Source organism: Nansenia antarctica (assembly GCF_963989245.1).
Source record: "Nansenia antarctica genome assembly, chromosome: 12".
Lineage (NCBI taxonomy): Eukaryota > Metazoa > Chordata > Actinopteri > Argentiniformes > Microstomatidae > Nansenia > Nansenia antarctica.
This window is the reverse complement of record NC_137682.1, coordinates 31,946,543-31,966,636: the sequence shown is the minus strand read 5'-3', so window position 1 is coordinate 31,966,636 and position 20,094 is coordinate 31,946,543. Positions and strand designations below refer to the sequence as shown.

The window sequence follows — 20,094 nt, the reverse complement described above, 5'->3', positions numbered from 1 at the left end:
ATTATTCAGTCAGTCCTTCATAACCAAAATAACACTTTAACATAAATCAATAACAAATGAATGCAACAATAAAAACAAAAACCATCTTCAAAAATCTAAATCAAACTCCAACCCTCCATCCACCCCCACCCTTATAAACCCACAATCCCCAATAAACAACTTCTCAAAATCCTTTTGCCCTGTCTTGTGCATCAGTCCCACATTCTTCCTGACCAATCCCTCAAAGACTTTCCACACCTTTATTCACTTTCCCTCAAATCTTGCTAAATTTCTCCTCAAATAAATTGCTTACCTAGCCTGTGATAATACATAATTTAAACACCATATATTCACTCCCCTCCTCTTTCCCTCCACCCCAAAAACCACCATCCTCCTCCACTCCTGCATCCCCACCATCTCCACCCCCCAGTGCTTCTTCACTAGTCCTTTCAACCTTTCTTCAAATCCCTTCATTTCTCTACATTCAAAAAGCATATGCATTAAGTTCTCATCCTGTATCCCACACACATCACACTCCCTCGAAACTGTTCTGTCTACCTGATGCAACACCACCTTAGTATAAACCCTGTTATGCCTGAGCATAAAATCAAAATGTGTACATTCTAAACTATTGTATTTTAAAAATAAATTCCTCCATATGTTCTTCACCTCCAATCCTGGGAACACCTGCCTCCACACCTTCTCTGCCGCAGGCTCCTTCACTCTGCTCTCCAACAGTGCCCAGTAGCACTCCTTCACCTTAACAGCTGAGAAGTCCCGCACTGTTTCCCCTTTCCCTAGTCTTAACCTAGGTAACTCTGTTTGCTCCTTCCCTCTTAACTCCCTATCTAACCTCCTCACCCACTCCCCTGGTATACTCTGCTTTATTTTATTATACATGCTCACTATTTCTCCCCTTCTCATCTCCTCATCTGTTTCCCTAACAACTTCTATAATTGCCTGCTCTGATAGGAACCCTGGCACTACCTCATACCTAAAATCCCTTACTCTAATCAGTCCTGCCCTCCAAAAACTCCTAGACTCTAACATTTTCCCCTCTCTTCTTATTACCGGGTTCAATAAAACTGGAACATTTAGTATCTCCCCTCTCTTCTCACACCTACCTCAGGCAAATGACTACCCCAGGCTTTAAACACCTCTTTATAGAATTCCGGCACCCCATAATCCCCACACCCCCCACATCTATGTACCCATTCCCTAAAGTATCCTTTCCATCCATGTCCTTCCTCCCCATACAAAAACCTTTTGACTGTTCTGACTCTCATTGCCCTCATCTTTACCTCCAAATCTACCAGTTTCAACCCTCCTTTATCATAATCTGCTACTAGTACATCATACGCTATTTTAACCCCCTTTCCTCTCCACAAAAAATCTGACACTAACATCCTGGTTTCTTTTAGAACCCACTCTGGTACATTCAATACACCTAATACATAAACATATTTTGACATTAACAGTGCATTAACAATTACAACTTTTCCCTTCAGTTTCATGTTCCTTTGCTTCCAATAATTCAAATGTTGTTCTTATTTTATTCAAAACCCCTGTCCATGTGTAATCAACAGCCTCCCTGTCATCCTCTCCAAGATATATCCCCAACACTTTTATCATCCCCTTTACAATTTTCAAATCAAAAACACAATTGTCTGTATTCACTCCCCCTATACACAACATTTCAGACGTGTCAACATTCACTTTTGCACCAGAAGCCTTTCCATATATGTTTACACACCCCATTATTTTGTTCACACTATTTACATCCCTGACAGTACATGTCGTGTCATCTGCATATTGATGGATTATGCTAACTCCTCCCCCCGGCATATTTATTCCCTTAATTTCTTTCTCCTGCTTAATATAAGCTGCCAATGGCTCCACAGATATGCTATATAGCAATGCTGACAGTGGACACCCTTGTCTTATTGATCTACCCAAAGGGAAGGAGTCAGTCAATAATCCATCTATCTTTACTTTACTTCTAGCATTCTTATATAATAATTCAATCCAATCCCTCATAACAGTCCCAATCCCAAAATGTTCCATTGTTTTCAATAAAAAAACATGTTCCGCCCTGTCAAAAGCCTTATTTAAATCCAAAGATAACAATAAACCCCCTTCCTCCCTCATGTCCTTCACAACATCCCTTAATGTGCACATATTCTCTGCCACATCCCTCCCTGGGACTCCATAGGCCTGGGTAGGTGCAATCATGTTTTTCATTACTTTATTCAATCTATTAGCTAATACTTTTGCTATGGTTTTATAATCACAATTAAGTAATGATAATGCTCTATAATTCTGTAATTTGTTCCTGTCCCCTTTACCCTTATACAATAAAGTGAGCACCCCCAAGCCCATAGAGTCCGGAACCACCCTTTTATTCCCCATACACGTATACACTCTGCACAATATAGGGGCCAGGATATCTACAAATGCTTTATAAAATTCAGCCGTCAACCCATCCGAACCCGGACTCTTATTTGGGTTTAACCCCATGATGGCTGTCTTAACCTCCTCCACCCTTAGATCTGCATCACACATTTTCCCTTCTTCTTCTGTCACCCTAGCTTCCACTGCTTCTAATACTTTATTCATACATTCCTCATTCACACCCCCAGATGTATATAGGTCTGTATAAAATGACTGCACAGTATCCATTATTCCCACTAAGTCTGTTATTATTTCACCTTTATCATTCTCTAATTCCTTAGTTTTCCCTTTCTCTTTCTGTCTCTTCTCTAAACCTAAAAAGAATGCTGTACTCCTTTCTCCCTCAACCACATACCTTGCTCTACTCCTTACTAAAGCACCTTCACACTTTCTCTTCTCTAACTCCCTCAAATCTTCCCTCACCCTCAAATACTCTGTTAAATCATGCCCTGGAATATTATCAACTCTCTCCTGTTCTATTGCTAACCTTTTCTGCAAATCCCTTTCCTCCCTCACCCTCTCTTTCCCTCTCCGTTTTGCAAATGCTATTATTACAGATTTTAATTTATCCTTCATCCCTTCCCACCACACACACACATCACTCTCATACAACTGGTCTTCCATAGCAACACTCACACACTCTCTTACTATCACCCCAAAACGTATATCTTTAAGTAAACTTGCATTAAAGCACCATGTCCCTCCTCTTCCCCCTACGTTCCCTGCACCTAGCTGGAAAGACTGAGCATCGTGGTCGCTAAAGGCCATAAACCGATACTCAACCTTTCCAACCAGGTGCCTCACCTCCCTCTTCACTAAACACAAATCTATCCTTGATTGTCTCAAAACCCCCATCACCATTTGTCTCCTTGAAAAAACCTGTGCATCAGGGTGCCCCTCCCTCCATATATCCACCATTCCTCTTGTGCGCATCATTTCTAATAATACTGGGCGTGACGGATCATTCCTAAATTTCACCCCCCCTTGTTACATCTAACCTATCCACCACCACATTATAATCCCCAACCATAATACAATTCCCAACACATTTCTCTTTCAAAGATTCAAAAAAAACTTTTCTATATTTGTCCACATTTGGTGCATATATACAATACAGTGCATACTCAATCCCTTGATATTCAAACCCCACTCCCACCACTCTTCCCTCATTGTCATTCATTATGTTCCTTACATTGTTCACCACCCCATTCTTTACCAAAATAGCCACCCCACAAGCATACACTGTTCCATTGCTCACATAAACTTGTCCATTCCACCTCCTCCATTATGTCCTCTGTCCAATGCGTCTCTTGGAGGCATATAATTTCCTCCCTGTATGCTGCCAACACAAGCTCCATCTTCTTCCTATCTCTGAGTCCATTTGTGTTGACAGCAACAACCCTGACCATCGTCAAGATTACAAAAAAAAGGATCATGTACACCGCCATGTCATTTTCCTACCCTGGTCTTCTTCCCTCGTGCACCTTTTGCTCCTCTTCCTGATCTTGTCCTCACCCTCTGTACATCCGCATATAGTCCTTCATCGGAACCTTTTCTTTCCCCCACGCCCTCTGTTGAAGGCCCTGCCTCATCCATTTCTCCATCCCTTACTGCATCATCGAAGCTGGCTCCAATCTCCTCTCTCTCTTTACCATCCACTTCCACCGGACCAGGCCCCTCCGCTCCTCTCTCCACTTCCGGCTCCAACTGGGTCTCCTCCACCACCTCAGCTTGTCCTCCTCCCTCCGTCACGTCTTCATGGCTCCTTTCCCCACCTTCTCCTTGTGTCTCCACCTCTTCCTCCTCCACCACCTCCTCTTCCTCCTCTCCCTCCATCTCCTCTTCTTCGTCCCCCTGCACCTCCTCCTCCTCCTCCTCCTTCTCCTTCTCCTTCTCCTTCTCCTTCTCCTCCTCCTCCTCCTCCTCATCACTGCTCACTCTCTCTCCTCCATCATATATCCTTCCAATGCATTCACGTGCATAATGTCCTTGTTTGTTGCATTTAAAGCACACGAACTCCGGGCATTCTCGTATTACATGTCCTGGCTTAATGCACAGCCTACACACCCTTACTTGCTTATCGTGAATCACCCTAAAGTGATCCACTCCAACCAGGGTCTCAAACTTAGTAGAGTATGGCAAAGACCTCACCTCTTCTGTGAACTTCTCCTTCATGTATCGGGTCCCGTCTGCTATGTCCGTTCCCGGTCACGTCCTTCTCTTGATCGGTGACACCGCTCTCACCCGCCACGACTCCAGCCTGTACCTGATCACGTCGTCCTTCAAGTAAACCGGGAGATTAAAAAATGAGACCACCATCTCATCCACTGCCAAGTCCTTTCCCATTATTCTCACGTCTTTGATCATGAATCCGTCCGTGAGCTTGTCCTTCCCTCTCCTCGATGCCAGCGTGATCTCGTATTTTCTGTCTCCTTTCGACCGACAGCCCTCCACATTTCCACACACCTCCTTTATACCTCATAACATTTCCATCACCGTAATATTGCTTCCATGCTCCAGTCCCACTTCCACCGTCAGGCTCGCGTCGTACCGTTTATCCGTGTTGCTTTCATCGTCGTCCATTCCGTTCGCTGTGTTTGTTGCCATGTCGTCCGTCCTTAGAAGCCCCCGATCAGCACGAAGCTGTCGGGGTACTCAAAACCAAAACTCACTAAAAAGTAGATGTTATAATGTTCGATTATTTTGCCAAACTCGCTTGCAAACTTTCTCAGACCAAACGCTGTCTGTTCACCTTCCGCTCATGCGCATAGACGGCGGCTCTACCTCCTGCGCCACAGCCGTATGCTTGGTTGTATCAGAAGATGCAATGGTAATCATAGACCACCAAGCTTTAATCTTAGGAAAAACCTGTAAAGTGAATGTAATGTATCATCTGATTACTACACATCGGTCCGGTGTCCATGCCACCTGTACAGATTTGGGACTTGGGTCACTGGTTCTTGATGTGCTAACCAAGTGCTCGACTGAGCCTTTGGTGGCTGTCGACTTTGAGACTTTGTCTTATGAGACAGATTTGTTGCTAGCCTTGACCACGGTCAAGCATGGTAACAACTCGTGAGCTTAGAATGATAAGGTTCTATCTCCGTTTAGAATGATAAGGTTCTATCTCCGTTTAGAATGATAAGGTTCTATCTCCGTTTAGAATGATAAGGTTCTATCTCCGTTTAGGGTAGTTCAGAGATATTGAGCGTCAAAGTTTTTACATTCCATTATGTTTTGTGAGATGGAACCTTTGTATTTTATGAATTACTAACTAAAACATGTCAACATTTTAAAAATAACACCACACAGGCATTAATAAACACCTAATGGATCAGATTATGTAAAAAACTCAATTTTGACAAAAATGGAGATAGAACCTTATAATTCTAACGTCACAAACTGCCATGCACTCTCTCTCTTCATCCTTCATGCACTCAGTCTGCCCCTGTCATCTCTCAGATTAGGATACGTTCTGATGCCGTGTTCCTTCCCAAAGTCATCTCTATACAGTAATTGTGCTACTGCTTCTTCTCTGGAGATATGCTAAGACAACTACACTTAGTGGCTTGCAAGCAAATCTAGTTGAAGCAAATTGACAGAGAGTAAAGAACTATTTTGATTCATAATATGAATATGAATACGAGGATATTTACTTTGAATATTCTAGATTAGCTTCATACCAAATGCTTCCATATGAGGTTTCATACGGCTGGTTGATTTGGTAACAGCTAAAAGAGAACACCTTACCAAGATGGCGGAAGTTCTCGTCCAGCCCGCTCCAGAAGTTCTTCTCGATGAAACCCTTCACTAGTCCCCACGGCTGCTTCCTATAACGAAGCTCAGTAGACACCCTGTGGATGAGGCAGGGAGTGATGTAGTTATGTCTGAGTAATGTGTTTGTCAATGTGTCTGATTCACATGGCTATTGGCCCAGGGCTTATAGGGTCCTAAAAGCTAGAAAGTCTTCCTCACCTTAACCGACACTCGTTCTTCGACACCCGTGTCAGCATATAGCGGTTGAGTGTGTAGAAGTAGTCATGGTATGGGATATCGTGGGTTATGACCTCAGCATCAATGATGTAGCACTCACTCTCATGGCTGGCCTTGTACAGTTTCTGGTCCAGAGAGATATAAATAATACACTGTGTATAGTGACTGCGTTACCGTACATTACATTGTTTAGTTCTTGTTCATACAACAGTGCTTCAAATTATCAAAACTTCATCAGCACTTCATAATATATGATTACATATTATTGAAATGTTTTAATTGTATTATTACTTTATGTCTATGGGCCATTGGGGCTCTGTTGTAGCTAAGCGGAGTCTCTACCTGGGTTTCTGTGACTGTGGCTGTCTTGGGGGCCAGTGGGTTAGACAATGAGATGGTGTACAGGATCTCTCTCGTCTGGTTACCTTCGTCCTCCTTCCTCCAGGGGTGATAGACCACATCTATGGTAGAGGTGGGTTGAGTTGGGGATACACATTCTATCATAACAGTCACATGACAATAATGTGACTAGTCAAGTCAGCATAACATGCTATTGCTAAAATAGGAGATGTTGTGACTGACCAGAAAATCTTCGCTGCTCCATGAAGTCATTCATGAACTTGGACTCGGAGAAGAGGATGTCATACATCTTGTCCACGCTGAACTTGTAAACCTCGTTGATGTACTGCCGCCCGTTCAGGTCATCATGGAAGGCCTGCACCTCCCCCCCTGGAGAGCCCACAGAGAGGAACAATACAGGTTGGTTGAGCCGTTGAAGATGGTTAAACTACAACGCTTAAAGCTATTATGCTGATAGATCTTTCTGAGGTCTCAATTGGATAGGTCTGTTAATAGACCGAGGTCTGTTTCTGTAGCCTACCTTCGTCATGGGTCTCGGAGGAGTCGCTGAGCTCAGTGGGGATGTCCTCGTTGTCGTTGAAGTCAAGTGAGAGGGAGGGCATGAGGCCGCCGTGCTCGCTACTAGTCTCCTCCAACAGAGGGATGGCCAGCAGCTCACCGTCAGGGAGACAGTCGATGTACTCCTCAGGAGGGAGGTCAAACTGACAGACAGAGGAGGGTTAGGGTTAGACCAGGGGTCGGCAATCTGCGGCTCCGGAGCCGCATGCAGCTCTTTTGCCCATCTTCAGTGGCTCCCTGTGGCTTTGACCACAAATTATATGGAAATTAACAACGGTTATTTATTTTTTACGTTCCCGCGGTCTCTCTCCTTGAACTTACAACTCCCTGCTTACGCTGTAATGTTGTACGAGGGCCAATAGGATTCGGATATGTTGGCACATGACTAGTATTATACATTTTGACTGGACCCAACATGAGACTGGATGTGACGTTTTTTTCGAGAGTAGACCTATATCCACAGGGATTGACAAAGTACTGCGGCAGGCAAAGCAGGAAACTATCCACATTGTCTACAACTTTGTGGCTAGATTTATAACAGTCGATGTACTCCTCAGGAGGTAGGTCAAACTGGGACAGACAGAGGAGGGAGGAGCTCAGTTACTATCAATATTTCATAGTTAGGAGTAAAGCTGATCTGCGTACCTACTTTGGTTATGTTTGGCTAGTTTTTTCTCCAATGATTAAGTGAAGAATATTACAAAGATGTCTGTTTATGTATTGCTTATACTGAATACGCCATATGCAGCTTAAAGACACACAACAGAATGACATAACATCTGACACGTTCTAGTCATTTGGTCCACATGTCGGCAACCAATCAAAATGTTCCGACTTTTGACTTTTGAAACACGGAATTACATTTCAACATTGTTGAGAATCACGACACAAACTCGCTAGTCAAACCAAAATACTGCAACCCAATGGATTGTGTGTAGCTGGTAGAACTCACTGAGATGGGTGTGTCACTGCTGTTGGATGTTGTGATGGTGCTGTTGGTGAGGAGCTTCTTGAGCAGGGGGGGTGGGCTGCCCTCTGGTCTGGCCTCAACAGTGCTCTTGGACAAGTTGTCATTGCTGATATCATTCTCCTCGTTCGGAATCTCCTCACAGAATCTGGATCCCAGAGAGTGAACAAGGACAAATAGGAGGTTAAAGGTGTAAACGAAGTGATACTCGCATTGTAAATGGACCTGCGGCTGAGAAGGACTTTCCTTGGCTGTATGTGTGGTTGTGTTTGTGTCTATTTGTGTTCATAATCATCATCAAGTCTGTGGGAGGTTTTAACAAGGAGGTCTCACATCCACCCTAGAGGACATACATGACTGTGTGTGTGTTTGTGTGTGTTTGTGTGTGTGTGTGTGTGTGTGTGTGTGTGTGAGCGTGTGTCTGTGGTGAAACCAACAACAGATCAGAGGTCTCTTACTCAACCATGCTAAATTGACGAGGCAGTGTTTGTGGTTGTAACCATGTGGACCAGGCCTACCCCATGGTGTTGAAGTCATCATCAGGGGGAACATAGTCTTCATCATCACTAGTGAGGCCCAGCTCGTTGCCATAGCACTGATGGACAAAGTGCCACAGCTCTTTGGGGCACAGGGGCTACAGCAAAGTAGTTAGAAACACAGTGATTATAGTCAACTTTATACAACAGTTAGTTCTGACCAAGTCATTTCATTGGACAAGAGGCATTCCATGAGTGCCGATATACAGTATAACAGCACTGGGACTTTAAACTATATTGTATCATATATATGTATCACTCCGCCGCACAGGTGTTCTATTAAATGACCGTTAATACAAAGTAGCTAGCCTGCGGATGTTTGTGTTTGGGTTACTAGGCAACAGTCCAGTTGAAGTTCAGTTGCAGAACAATTTTTTGTTGGCAAAGCCAAAATTAATGATTAAATAAACAAACAAATCATAATCTGTTGTTGGTTATTACTGTTAACTAATAAATGGCACTGTAGAACTGTTGTATAAAAGCAATATCACACTCGAGGTCGTGCTGTTATACTCGGCCTGCGGCCTCGTACCTACGACCGAATCACAGCCTCTTGTGTGATATTGCTTAAATAAAAGGTGGAACATTTAACTTATTACACTGAAAACAAAGGTACCAACATACATACATTTTTTTACAAGTTTTTTTTTCTGAGTGGGGAAGTCCCACTCATATTTTTATTGAGATAGGGACAGTAGAGATTTGACGGATGGGTGAGAGAGAGAACGAATGACATGCAGGATATGACCGCGGCTGGAATCGAACCGGGAACCCTGCGGTTGCATGATTGACGCTTAGTGCGTTAGGCCTCCAAGCGGCCCACATGCAGACATTTTAATTAGGGCTTATTGACAGCTTACCTTGTCTAGCAGTGCATTCTGCCAGAGTCTGAACATCATCATGTAGGTCCTGTCCCTCGCTCCAAATGAGGTGAAAAAGTGCTGGGACAAAATAGACATAGTTGGCTTTTCTATCTCTTTGTATAGGAATGCCACTGAGATGAAGGCTATAGTCATCTCTTTATGAGAGACAGTTGTTCCAGATCTGTGTTCTTACCTTCTCAGTGTCCGTGCACACCTGGATGGCATTGGGGATGAGGCGGGCTGTCTTCTCCTTCGTCATGGAGCAGATGTCCTTCAGACGCACCGTAAGCTAAACACACAAAGCGTTCAGTTACAAACAACAGCCTCTTACTGCTTGCAGACCTGGGAGTCAAAGGCCAGCGCTCAGCCATCAGAGGCGGCCGAGAGAAGCAGCCAGCGGCTTTTTATGAGGAGGAAAGACCCCTGCTGGGCCCCCGAAGTAGCAAGACAGGAGGTATGCGGTCAGCGTAGGCTTGACTCAGGGAAAAGGACGCCCCTGCCATGCATAGTCCCATGAGAAGTCTGCCTTTCAACATGAAGGCGACTCTCATGACTAATTGGGATTCACGCAATCTCTGGTCTGATCACCCTGTAGCTGGCCACCTTTGACGAGGGTGTATACTATAGTGTCAAGCCTGAAACACCCCATGAACCAAGGGAACACTACTGATGATGCTTCCCAAATGACAGACTAACCCCAGCTCCCCTGCATCCACTATTCATCACCAAGACGACACTCTCATGTACTGTATGTACCTGCACAAAGGAAATCAACATCTTACCCCCTTACAGATTACAATCTTGACAAATGTGTCACACATTTCTGAAAAAAATCTGCCTATCTCACAGTTAATGTAATATTTCCTGTGTGTGGTGCCACAAACTGACCACCACCCAAAAAAACACACAAGATAAAAAGGAGAGAAATTGACCCAGAATTCCTAAAAGCGTACCAGTGTTTCCCAGCGGAAGATGTTGCTATAGAAACAGATCCAGTTTTCGGAGAGGTAGAGTCGGCCCTGCAGCAGGATGTCTCGTTGCAGGGCGCAGGAGTAGTCTGCCAGCACAGGGAAAAGGTCAGAGATCAGAATTCAGTAATGTACACATCTTCCCATTCTTGAAGAAGAAACATTGTAGATGTATATCGAGAGTTTTCAATCCGTCACAGTGCTGACACCGTTGTCCTGGTGCCCCGTTGTGTATACTGACCCACAATGAGCCGCTCTGTGTCAGGGAGCTGCTTGAAGAGCTTCCTGAAGTCCTCATTGCGCTGCTTGTATGTGGGGCTCAGCACCTAAAGATAGCCAGAAATGTAGACATGATGAGAGGAACACTTATGGCTCACATACTCAGGAATAAATACAATACAGATACAGACACACACGCACATGCGCACGCACGCACGCACACACACACACACACACACACACACACACACACACACACACACACACACACACACACACACACACACTCTCTAAAACCTCCCACAGGTTAACTCTGAAAGGACTGTGGGGAGGTTTGACAAGCATATGTACAGAGTGGCATCATGAAGTATCGTCTGGAATACATTGGACATCTTCCATCTTCACCAATTTTAATCCATTACAGATTATTCAATAAACATGCTAGGGAGCATTCTTCTTGTGTATCACATTCCCAAGACAACAACATAAGAGTAGCATATTAACACAGACAGTCAAATCAGACCACCTGACTTTATCTTATAAAACATATCTGGAACAGTCTTGGTCATGCAGAGAATATTGCATTATTTTTATTGTTTGTATTTACACAAAGAGGAACACATTCTTATCTGAACACATTCTCCTATGCAACATTCCAGCCATTTGGGTAAATCTCATCTTGACCTTCAGAGATGTGTTTAAGGAGGGAACAAGTACAACCCCTAGCCACGTCCTGAGTGTAAGGGTGAGTGCCCTATGTGTCTGTACCTGATGCCTGCTTTGGTGTAAGGGTGAGTGCCCTATGTGTCTGTACCTGATGCCTGCTTTGGTGTAAGGGTGAGTGCCCTATGTGTCTGTACCTGATGCCTGCTTTGGTGTAAGGGTGAGTGCCCTATGTGTCTGTACCTGATGCCTGCTTTGAGGAGTGTAAGGGTGAGTGCCCTATGTGTCTGTACCTGATGCCTGCTTTGGTGTAAGGGTGAGTGCCCTATGTGTCTGTACCTGATGCCTGCTTTGGTGTAAGGGTGAGTGCCCTATGTGTCTGTACCTGATGCCTGCTTTGGTGTAAGGGTGAGTGCCCTATGTGTCTGTACCTGATGCCTGCTTTGAGGAGTGTAAGGGTGAGTGCCCTATGTGTCTGTACCTGATGCCTGCTTTGGTGTAAGGGTGAGTGCCCTATGTGTCTGTACCTGATGCCTGCTTTGGTGTAAGGGTGAGTGCCCTATGTGTCTGTACCTGATGCCTGCTTTGGTGTAAGGGTGAGTGCCCTATGTGTCTGTACCTGATGCCTGCTTTGGTGTAAGGGTGAGTGCCCTATGTGTCTGTACCTGATGCCTGCTTTGGTGTAAGGGTGAGTGCCCTATGTGTCTGTACCTGATGCCTGCTTTGAGGAGTGTAAGGGTGAGTGCCCTATGTGTCTGTACCTGATGCCTGCTTTGGTGTAAGGGTGAGTGCCCTATGTGTCTGTACCTGATGCCTGCTTTGAGGAGTGTAAGGGTGAGTGCCCTATGTGTCTGTACCTGATGCCTGCTTTGAGGAGTGTAAGGGTGAGTGCCCTCAGTGTCTGTACCTGATGCCTGCTTTGAGGAGTGTAAGGGTGAGTGCCCTATGTGTCTGTACCTGATGCCTGCTTTGAGGAGTGTAAGGGTGAGTGCCCTATGTGTCTGTACCTGATGCCTGCTTTGGTGTAAGGGTGAGTGCCCTATGTGTCTGTACCTGATGCCTGCTTTGAGGAGTGTAAGGGTGAGTGCCCTCAGTGTCTGTACCTGATGCCTGCTTTGGTGTAAGGGTGAGTGCCCTATGTGTCTGTACCTGATGCCTGCTTTGGTGTAAGGGTGAGTGCCCTATGTGTCTGTACCTGATGCCTGCTTTGATGTAAGGGTGAGTGCCCTATGTGTCTGTACCTGATGCCTGCTTTGGTGTAAGGGTGAGTGCCCTATGTGTCTGTACCTGATGCCTGCTTTGAGGAGTGTAAGGGTGAGTGCCCTATGTGTCTGTACCTGATGCCTGCTTTGAGGAGTGTAAGGGTGAGTGCCCTATGTGTCTGTACCTGATGCCTGCTTTGGTGTAAGGGTGAGTGCCCTCAGTGTCTGTACCTGATGCCTGCTTTGGTGTAAGGGTGAGTGCCCTATGTGTCTGTACCTGATGCCTGCTTTGAGGAGTGTAAGGGTGAGTGCCCTATGTGTCTGTACCTGATGCCTGCTTTGAGGAGTGTAAGGGTGAGTGCCCTCAGTGTCTGTACCTGATGCCTGCTTTGAGGAGTGTAAGGGTGAGTGCCCTCAGTGTCTGTACCTGATGCCTGCTTTGGTGTAAGGGTGAGTGCCCTCAGTGTCTGTACCTGATGCCTGCTTTGAGGAGGAACAGCTTCAGGAAACAATTGCTTGCCAATACAGTAAAGAAAGACATCCCTTGGGGAAAAACCTCTCTGTGCTCAATCTTACGGAAAAACAGACTGTTCACATTTAAATCAATGACAAGTACTGTGCACATAAAACAAGAGAAAGTAGGCCTGTTTCAGATAAGACCTGAAGTAAAACAAATGGCATGTGTCAGGAAAAACATTGACAACTTTGAGGAATGGAATTTACTGGAATTATACTGTATTGTTTGTACTCGTTAATAGCCCTAATTAAACCGTATCGTAAAAGGTCAATCTTTGGTGAGGCATTACTTTTACAACAACATAGTCTTTTTTTGGCCTAAAATCTTGTTTGCATTGCCATTTTTTTTATGTAAAATATCCACAGACCCTGTAAGATATCTATCTATCAATCTATCTATCTAAGAAGCTAATGATAGGTGCAATTTGAATTGAATGTGAGGTTGCTTGTATTCCAAAATGTAATTGCGGGAGGAAACCAGAGATCCTTTTGGCATTGGCACATTAACCCATCTGCCCCTCCCCTCCTTCTAGCCTCAGGTCTCTCACTTACGGCAGGGATCTCTGAGTCCCAGTCCTGGTCCCGATGGTCTGAGGCGTCCCAGCCCCACTCCCCCCCCCCCACTTTCTCCGGGTCGGACCCTGTAGGAGCCAGCCAGCCAAGGCCTCATCCAGCTTCTGCACAGCCTCCAAGTGAAATGCCACCTCTCTCTGAGTCGCCATATTCTGTCAGCAGATGGACAACTAAACTAGAGGTGCCATGGATGGGTCCTCAGAATCCTGGATTTCAACTCTGGTCAGTACAAGGCTGCTACATATGCAAAGCTGTTGTCCAGTGGCCCGGAGACTGCAGTGACCGCTCCTTGACTGGGTGGAGACTGCAGTGACCGCTCCTTGACTGGGTGGAGACTGCAGTGACCGCTCCTTGACTGGGTGGAGACTGCAGTGACCGCTCCTTGACTTGGTGGAGACTGCAGTGACCGCTCCTTGACTGGGTGGAGACTGCAGTGACCGCTCCTTGACTGGGTGGAGACTGCAGTGACCGCTCCTTGACTGGGTGGAGACTGCAGTGACCGCTCCTTGACTGGGTGGAGACTGCAGTGACCGCTCCTTGACTGGGTGGAGACTGCAGTGACCGCTCCTTGACTGGGTGGAGACTGCAGTGACCGCTCCTTGACTGGGTGCTGGACCCAGCTGCCACATGATACCAGTCTCTCTCTCCCCCTTTCTCTCTCTCTCACACACACAGGGAGAGAAGCTGTTGTCTTTCTCTCTCTCTCACACACACAGGGAGAGGAGCTGTTGTCTTTCTCTCTCTCTCACACACAGGGAGAGGAGCTGTTGTCTTTCTCTCTCTCACACACACACAGGGAGAGGAGCTGTTGTCTTTCTCTCTCTCACACACACACAGGGAGAGGAGCTGTTGTCTTTCTCTCTCTCTCTCTCACACACAGGGAGAGGAGCTGTTGTCTTTCTCTCTCTCTCTCTCACACACAGGGAGAGGAGCTGTTGTCTTTCTCTCTCTCTCACACATACAGGGAGAGGAGCTGTTGTCTTTCTCTCTCTCTCACACACACAGGGAGAGGAGCTGTTGTCTTTCTCTCTCTCTCACACACACAGGGAGAGGAGCTGTTGTCTTTCTCTCTCTCACACACACACAGGGAGAGGAGCTGTTGTCTTTCTCTCTCTCTCACACACAGGGAGAGGAGCTGTTGTCTTTCTCTCTCTCACACACACAGGGAGAGGAGCTGTTGTCTTTCTCTCTCTCTCTCACACAGGGAGAGGAGCTGTTGTCTTTCTCTCTCTCTCTCTCTCACACACAGGGAGAGGAGCTGTTGTCTTTCTCTCTCTCTCACACACAGGGAGAGGAGCTGTTGTCTTTCTCTCTCTCTCACACACACAGGGAGAGGAGCTGTTGTCTTTCTCTCTCTCACACACACACAGGGAGAGGAGCTGTTGTCTTTCTCTCTCTCACACACACAGGGAGAGGAGCTGTTGTCTTTCTCTCTCTCTCTCACACACACAGGGAGAGGAGCTGTTGTCTTTCTCTCTCTCTCACACACACAGGGAGAGGAGCTGTTGTCTTTCTCTCTCTCTCACACACACAGGGAGAGGAGCTGTTGTCTTTCTCTCTCTCTCTCTCACACACACAGGGAGAGGAGCTGTTGTCTTTCTCTCTCTCACACACACACAGGGAGAGGAGCTGTTGTCTTTCTCTCTCTCTCACACACACAGGGAGAGGAGCTGTTGTCTTTCTCTCTCTCACACACACAGGGAGAGGAGCTGTTGTCTTTCTCTCTCTCTCTCTCACACACAGGGAGAGGAGCTGTTGTCTTTCTCTCTCTCTCACACACACAGGGAGAGGAGCTGTTGTCTTTCTCTCTCTCTCTCACACACAGGGAGAGGAGCTGTTGTCTTTCTCTCTCTCACACACACAGGGAGAGGAGCTGTTGTCTTTCTCTCTCTCTCTCACACACAGGGAGAGGAGCTGTTGTCTTTCTCTCTCTCTCACACACACAGGGAGAGGAGCTGTTGTCTTTCTCTCTCTCTCACACACAGGGAGAGGAGCTGTTGTCTTTCTCTCTCTCTCACACACACAGGGAGAGGAGCTGTTGTCTTTCTCTCTCTCTCACACACACAGGGAGAGGAGCTGTTGTCTTTCTCTCTCTCACACACACAGGGAGAGGAGCTGTTGTCTTTCTCTCTCTCTCACACAGGGAGAGGAGCTGTTGTCTTTCTCTCTCTCTCACACACAGGGAGAGGAGCTGTTGTCTTTCTCTCTCTCACACACACAGGGAGAGGAGCTGTTGTCTTTCTCTCTCTCTCTCACACACAGGGAGAGGAGCTGTTGTCTTTCTCTCTCTCTCTCACACACAGGGAGAGGAGCTGTTGTCTTTCTCTCTCTCTCACACACACAGGGAGAGGAGCTGTTGTCTTTCTCTCTCTCTCTCACACACAGGGAGAGGAGCTGTTGTCTTTCTCTCTCTCACACACACAGGGAGAGGAGCTGTTGTCTTTCTCTCTCTCACACACACAGGGAGAGGAGCTGTTGTCTTTCTCTCTCTCTCACACACACAGGGAGAGGAGCTGTTGTATTTCTCTCTCTCACACACACAGGGAGAGGAGCTGTTGTCTTTCTCTCTCTCTCACACACACAGGGAGAGGAGCTGTTGTCTTTCTCTCTCTCTCACACACACAGGGAGAGGAGCTGTTGTCTGCTCGTAACACCTGCCCACTAGTCATTTATTACTATGGTTGCTGTACACCCCAGGCCTGGTTCAAATCATACCAACAAGTGGCAATACGTGTCCCTTAGGGGGTTCATATCCGCCCCAGCCCCAGTGAAACCTCCTTGAGGGCCTTGTTTCATTCAAGGCTCCATTCTTAGCCCGCTACTGTTCACGGATGAGCACCAATCTTGTCAAAGTCAACCCTAACCCTAACCCTAACCCTTTTCTGTTGCTGCACCCAAGCTATGGAACACCCTTCCACCAGCCTTCCGATGCTCTGATACTCTCAATACATTCAAGACCAGACTCAAAATGCAAAAATGTTGGGCTTACGCAAGCTTTATATAAGAGGCCCCAAGTCCTATTCTCCTCAAATTGTCAAGATCCGTCAAGATCCGGTACTGCAACCACACCCTGACGTAACCCACTTATGGTGGCCAATATTTGGTTTACTTATGGCAACAATAACAAGCCCATTTATAGATGTGCTATTGAGTGTGCTGAGAATTAAGGGCTTTCATGATAGTCAAATGATTCTTTACTCTGAAAGTAATATATGGGCCAGGAGAAACATTACCATTCAGATTTGTTGAAATAGCCAATGGTAACTTCAGCTAATTGTAGCCCAAAAAAAAGGTGCTGTGGAAATACTGGCCAAGTTTCAAATTTGTGGCCAAATTACCACAAATTAACATGTAAACAAGTATTACATTTTATGAAATGCTAGTAGATTTGGTTAACATTAGCTGATATTAGTAGTAGTTTGCTTAATCAAACCCTAACCATGGATAGTGCTGCATTCATGAAAAGTCAGAAAGTCAGAACCTGAAGAGTTAAATTAGCCCAAGTTATTTCTGTAGCGCTTCTTGTTGTTTGGTTCTGATCTCTAAGTAGGAAACTCTGGTATCATCTTTCTACAATCTTTTTTCAAGTTGGAAAATATCAGTTTCCTTGTCCTGACAAGTAATGAATGTAGCATATGGTTGTCCTGGCCCAAAGACTGCTTCTAAAATAAGGATCCATCTGATTCTAACATTACATATCACAAAGGTATCATCTGATTATAACATTACATATCACAAAGGTATCATTTAAGGCGAAAGCTGTATCCACTGCATCTACAAATATCCACTGTCATCGTTCAGGTCTCTCTCTCTCTCTCTCTCTCTCTCTCTCTCTCTCTCTCTCTCTCTCTCTCTCTCTCTCTCTCTCTCTCTCTCTCTCTCTCTCTCTCTCTCAATATGAACAATAAATACAATACAAACAATAATATAATCCAAGGAAAAACCTCCCAGTGGAGAAACACAGAGCACAGTGGCAAGGAAGAAGTCCCTGGGAAGAAGAAACCGTGACCCATCCTCCTCTGGCTGGTCAGGTGCTGAACAGTAAACTAGGTGAATTGTGGAATGCCGTGCAAGAGTTATTTATTATAAATAAGTTGAATAAAAACTAATAAGCTATTTCCATGTCTAACTTGCCAGCAGGACTGTGATTCATTAAAAAAGCAGTGCATGTACAAGACAGACTCTCTTATTGTCTATTCTCTCTTTCATTCATCAATATATACTGCTTGTTTACCCTTCAATTAGGCAACTTCAGACAACCTGAGCAAATAGTTCAACTTTATGTTCTCTGTGTCTTTACTGGGCTCAGATCTTACATTAGGACAGATGTGTTAGGCTCAGTGCCATGGGAGGTCATCATTGCCATGTAGAGACACACACAGGCACACAGGCACACAGGCACACAGGCACACAGGCACACAGGCACACAGGCACACAGGCACACAGGCACACAGGCACACAGGCACACAGGCACACAGGCACACAGGCACACAGGCACGCACACAAACAGACATACCTAATTTACATGCAGGTGCGTCGAAAGCATGATTCATACAAATGAAACAGAATCAATCATGTTAAATTATGTTAAATTCATTTATATCTTCCAAGGAGTTTTAATTTGCCAAAAATTATGAAGTAGTAGTAGTAGTAGTAGTAGTAGTAGTAGTGGTAGTAGTAGTAGTAGTAGTAGTAGTAGTAGTAGTAGTAGTAGTAGTAGTAGTAGTAGTAGTAGTAGTAGTAGTGGTAGTAGTAGTAGTAGTAGTAGTAGTAGTAGTAGTAGTAGTAGTAGTAGTAGTAGTAGTAGTAGTGGTAATAGTAGTAGTGGTAGTAGTAGTAGTAGTAGCAGTAGTAGTAGTAGTAGTATAGTAGTAGTAGTAGTAGTAGTAGCAGTAGTAGTAGTAGTAGTAGTAGTAGTAGTAGTAGTAGTAGTAGTAGTAGTAGTAGTAGTAGTAGCAGTAGTAGTAGTAGTAGTAGTAGTAGTAGTAGTAGTAGTAGTAGTGGTAATAGTAGTAGTAGTAGTAGTAGTAGTAGTAGTAGTAGTAGTAGTAGTAGCAGTAGTAGTAGTAGTAGTAGTAGTAGTAGTAGTAGTAGTAGTAGTATAGTAGTAGTAGTAGTAGCAGTAGTAGTAGTAGTAGTAGTAGTAGTAGTAGTAGTAGCAGTAGTAGTAGTAGTAGTAGTAGTAGTAGTAGTAGTAGTAGTAGTAGTAGTAGTAGTAGTAGTAGTAGTAGTAGATCAGTAGATACATTAATGTGAGTGGGTATAGGTGAGAGTATCAGAAGGCATTATATGAGGACCATGATTATTTTACATCTTCACTTTTACGCTCCCTACCCCCAAAAAGTTTTGTGTGTGAGGTTCTAACCCCAAACCCTGACCAGAAGGCCAAAATGACACAATGACCATGTTTAACACTAGAACAGCCGTGCCTTTTAAACCTGCTATAAGATCCGCCTCGGGGGGTCAAATGACCATAGTCTTTACAATAGTAAGCTGCTATTTACACACAACGACCACTAGTTGTCCGCCTTGTAAATTAGCCTGCCTCCTACACAGAACAACTGCAAAACAGCTTCATACTAGCTTATCCTGATAAGATGATTTTGAAAATGTAAGGATACTGGGTGGTAGAGTGCACATATCAGGGAAATGTCATGAAAGGAGAATCCTGAAATTTGTGTGCAAAGATTTGTGAATTTTGAGTGCAAAGATATATAAAAAGATTACTCATACATGGCTGTTCTAGTGTTAAGACTTGGGGGGTACTTGAACTGGACCTAAGGTAGCATGCTAATGCTAACCATCCCATGCTCCATTCTACTGTCATTCAAGGCATTCAGGGCTGGTCCATAATACTGATGATGGTCCGTGAGTTTAGTATGACGGGCTGAGCAAACTTGTTATCACCTGTTGCGTACCAGTATCACAGGTCTGAGAAGTCCCCCTCCCTCAGCCATTTTGAAATCACAACTCATAAGCCAATATCTAGCTTTCCAAAGCAGGACTTAAGCCATGTGTGCCAGTGCATGCCACGGCCAATTGCTTTTCCACAGTCATCCCAGGGCTTCAACAGTACTTACTCCGGCTCTATTCAGTGCTTAAAAGTCAGGCTTTCAACTTCCTCTTCCCCCTGGGTCTTATAAGGCCAAACATGGCTAATGGGAGTGGTTTCGAGAGACGGCATGATATTCTTAACAACAAAATGCTTATGTACACACTACAGCTACATTTTGTTGTCAGTCCTAT

At 45.1% G+C, this 20,094-nt stretch overlaps 1 protein-coding gene across 1 annotated transcript in view; it reads right to left on the bottom strand.

Annotated features, from left to right (window-relative positions):
* Positions 1–20,094, bottom strand: part of LOC308168662 (protein Aster-B-like) — a gene marked incomplete at both ends in the record, with an annotated part of 153,811 nt that overhangs the window by 15,755 nt on the left and 117,962 nt on the right. The window contains 11 exons of the mRNA XM_080543273.1: positions 6,181–6,284; positions 6,406–6,548; positions 6,766–6,884; positions 7,006–7,152; positions 7,304–7,484; positions 8,294–8,456; positions 8,827–8,942; positions 9,705–9,785; positions 9,901–9,996; positions 10,661–10,764; positions 10,917–11,001. Coding sequence (XP_080399399.1) covers positions 6,181–6,284; positions 6,406–6,548; positions 6,766–6,884; positions 7,006–7,152; positions 7,304–7,484; positions 8,294–8,456; positions 8,827–8,942; positions 9,705–9,785; positions 9,901–9,996; positions 10,661–10,764; positions 10,917–11,001 — 1,339 coding nt within the window. The remainder of the gene's footprint in view (positions 1–6,180; positions 6,285–6,405; positions 6,549–6,765; positions 6,885–7,005; positions 7,153–7,303; positions 7,485–8,293; positions 8,457–8,826; positions 8,943–9,704; positions 9,786–9,900; positions 9,997–10,660; positions 10,765–10,916; positions 11,002–20,094) is intronic.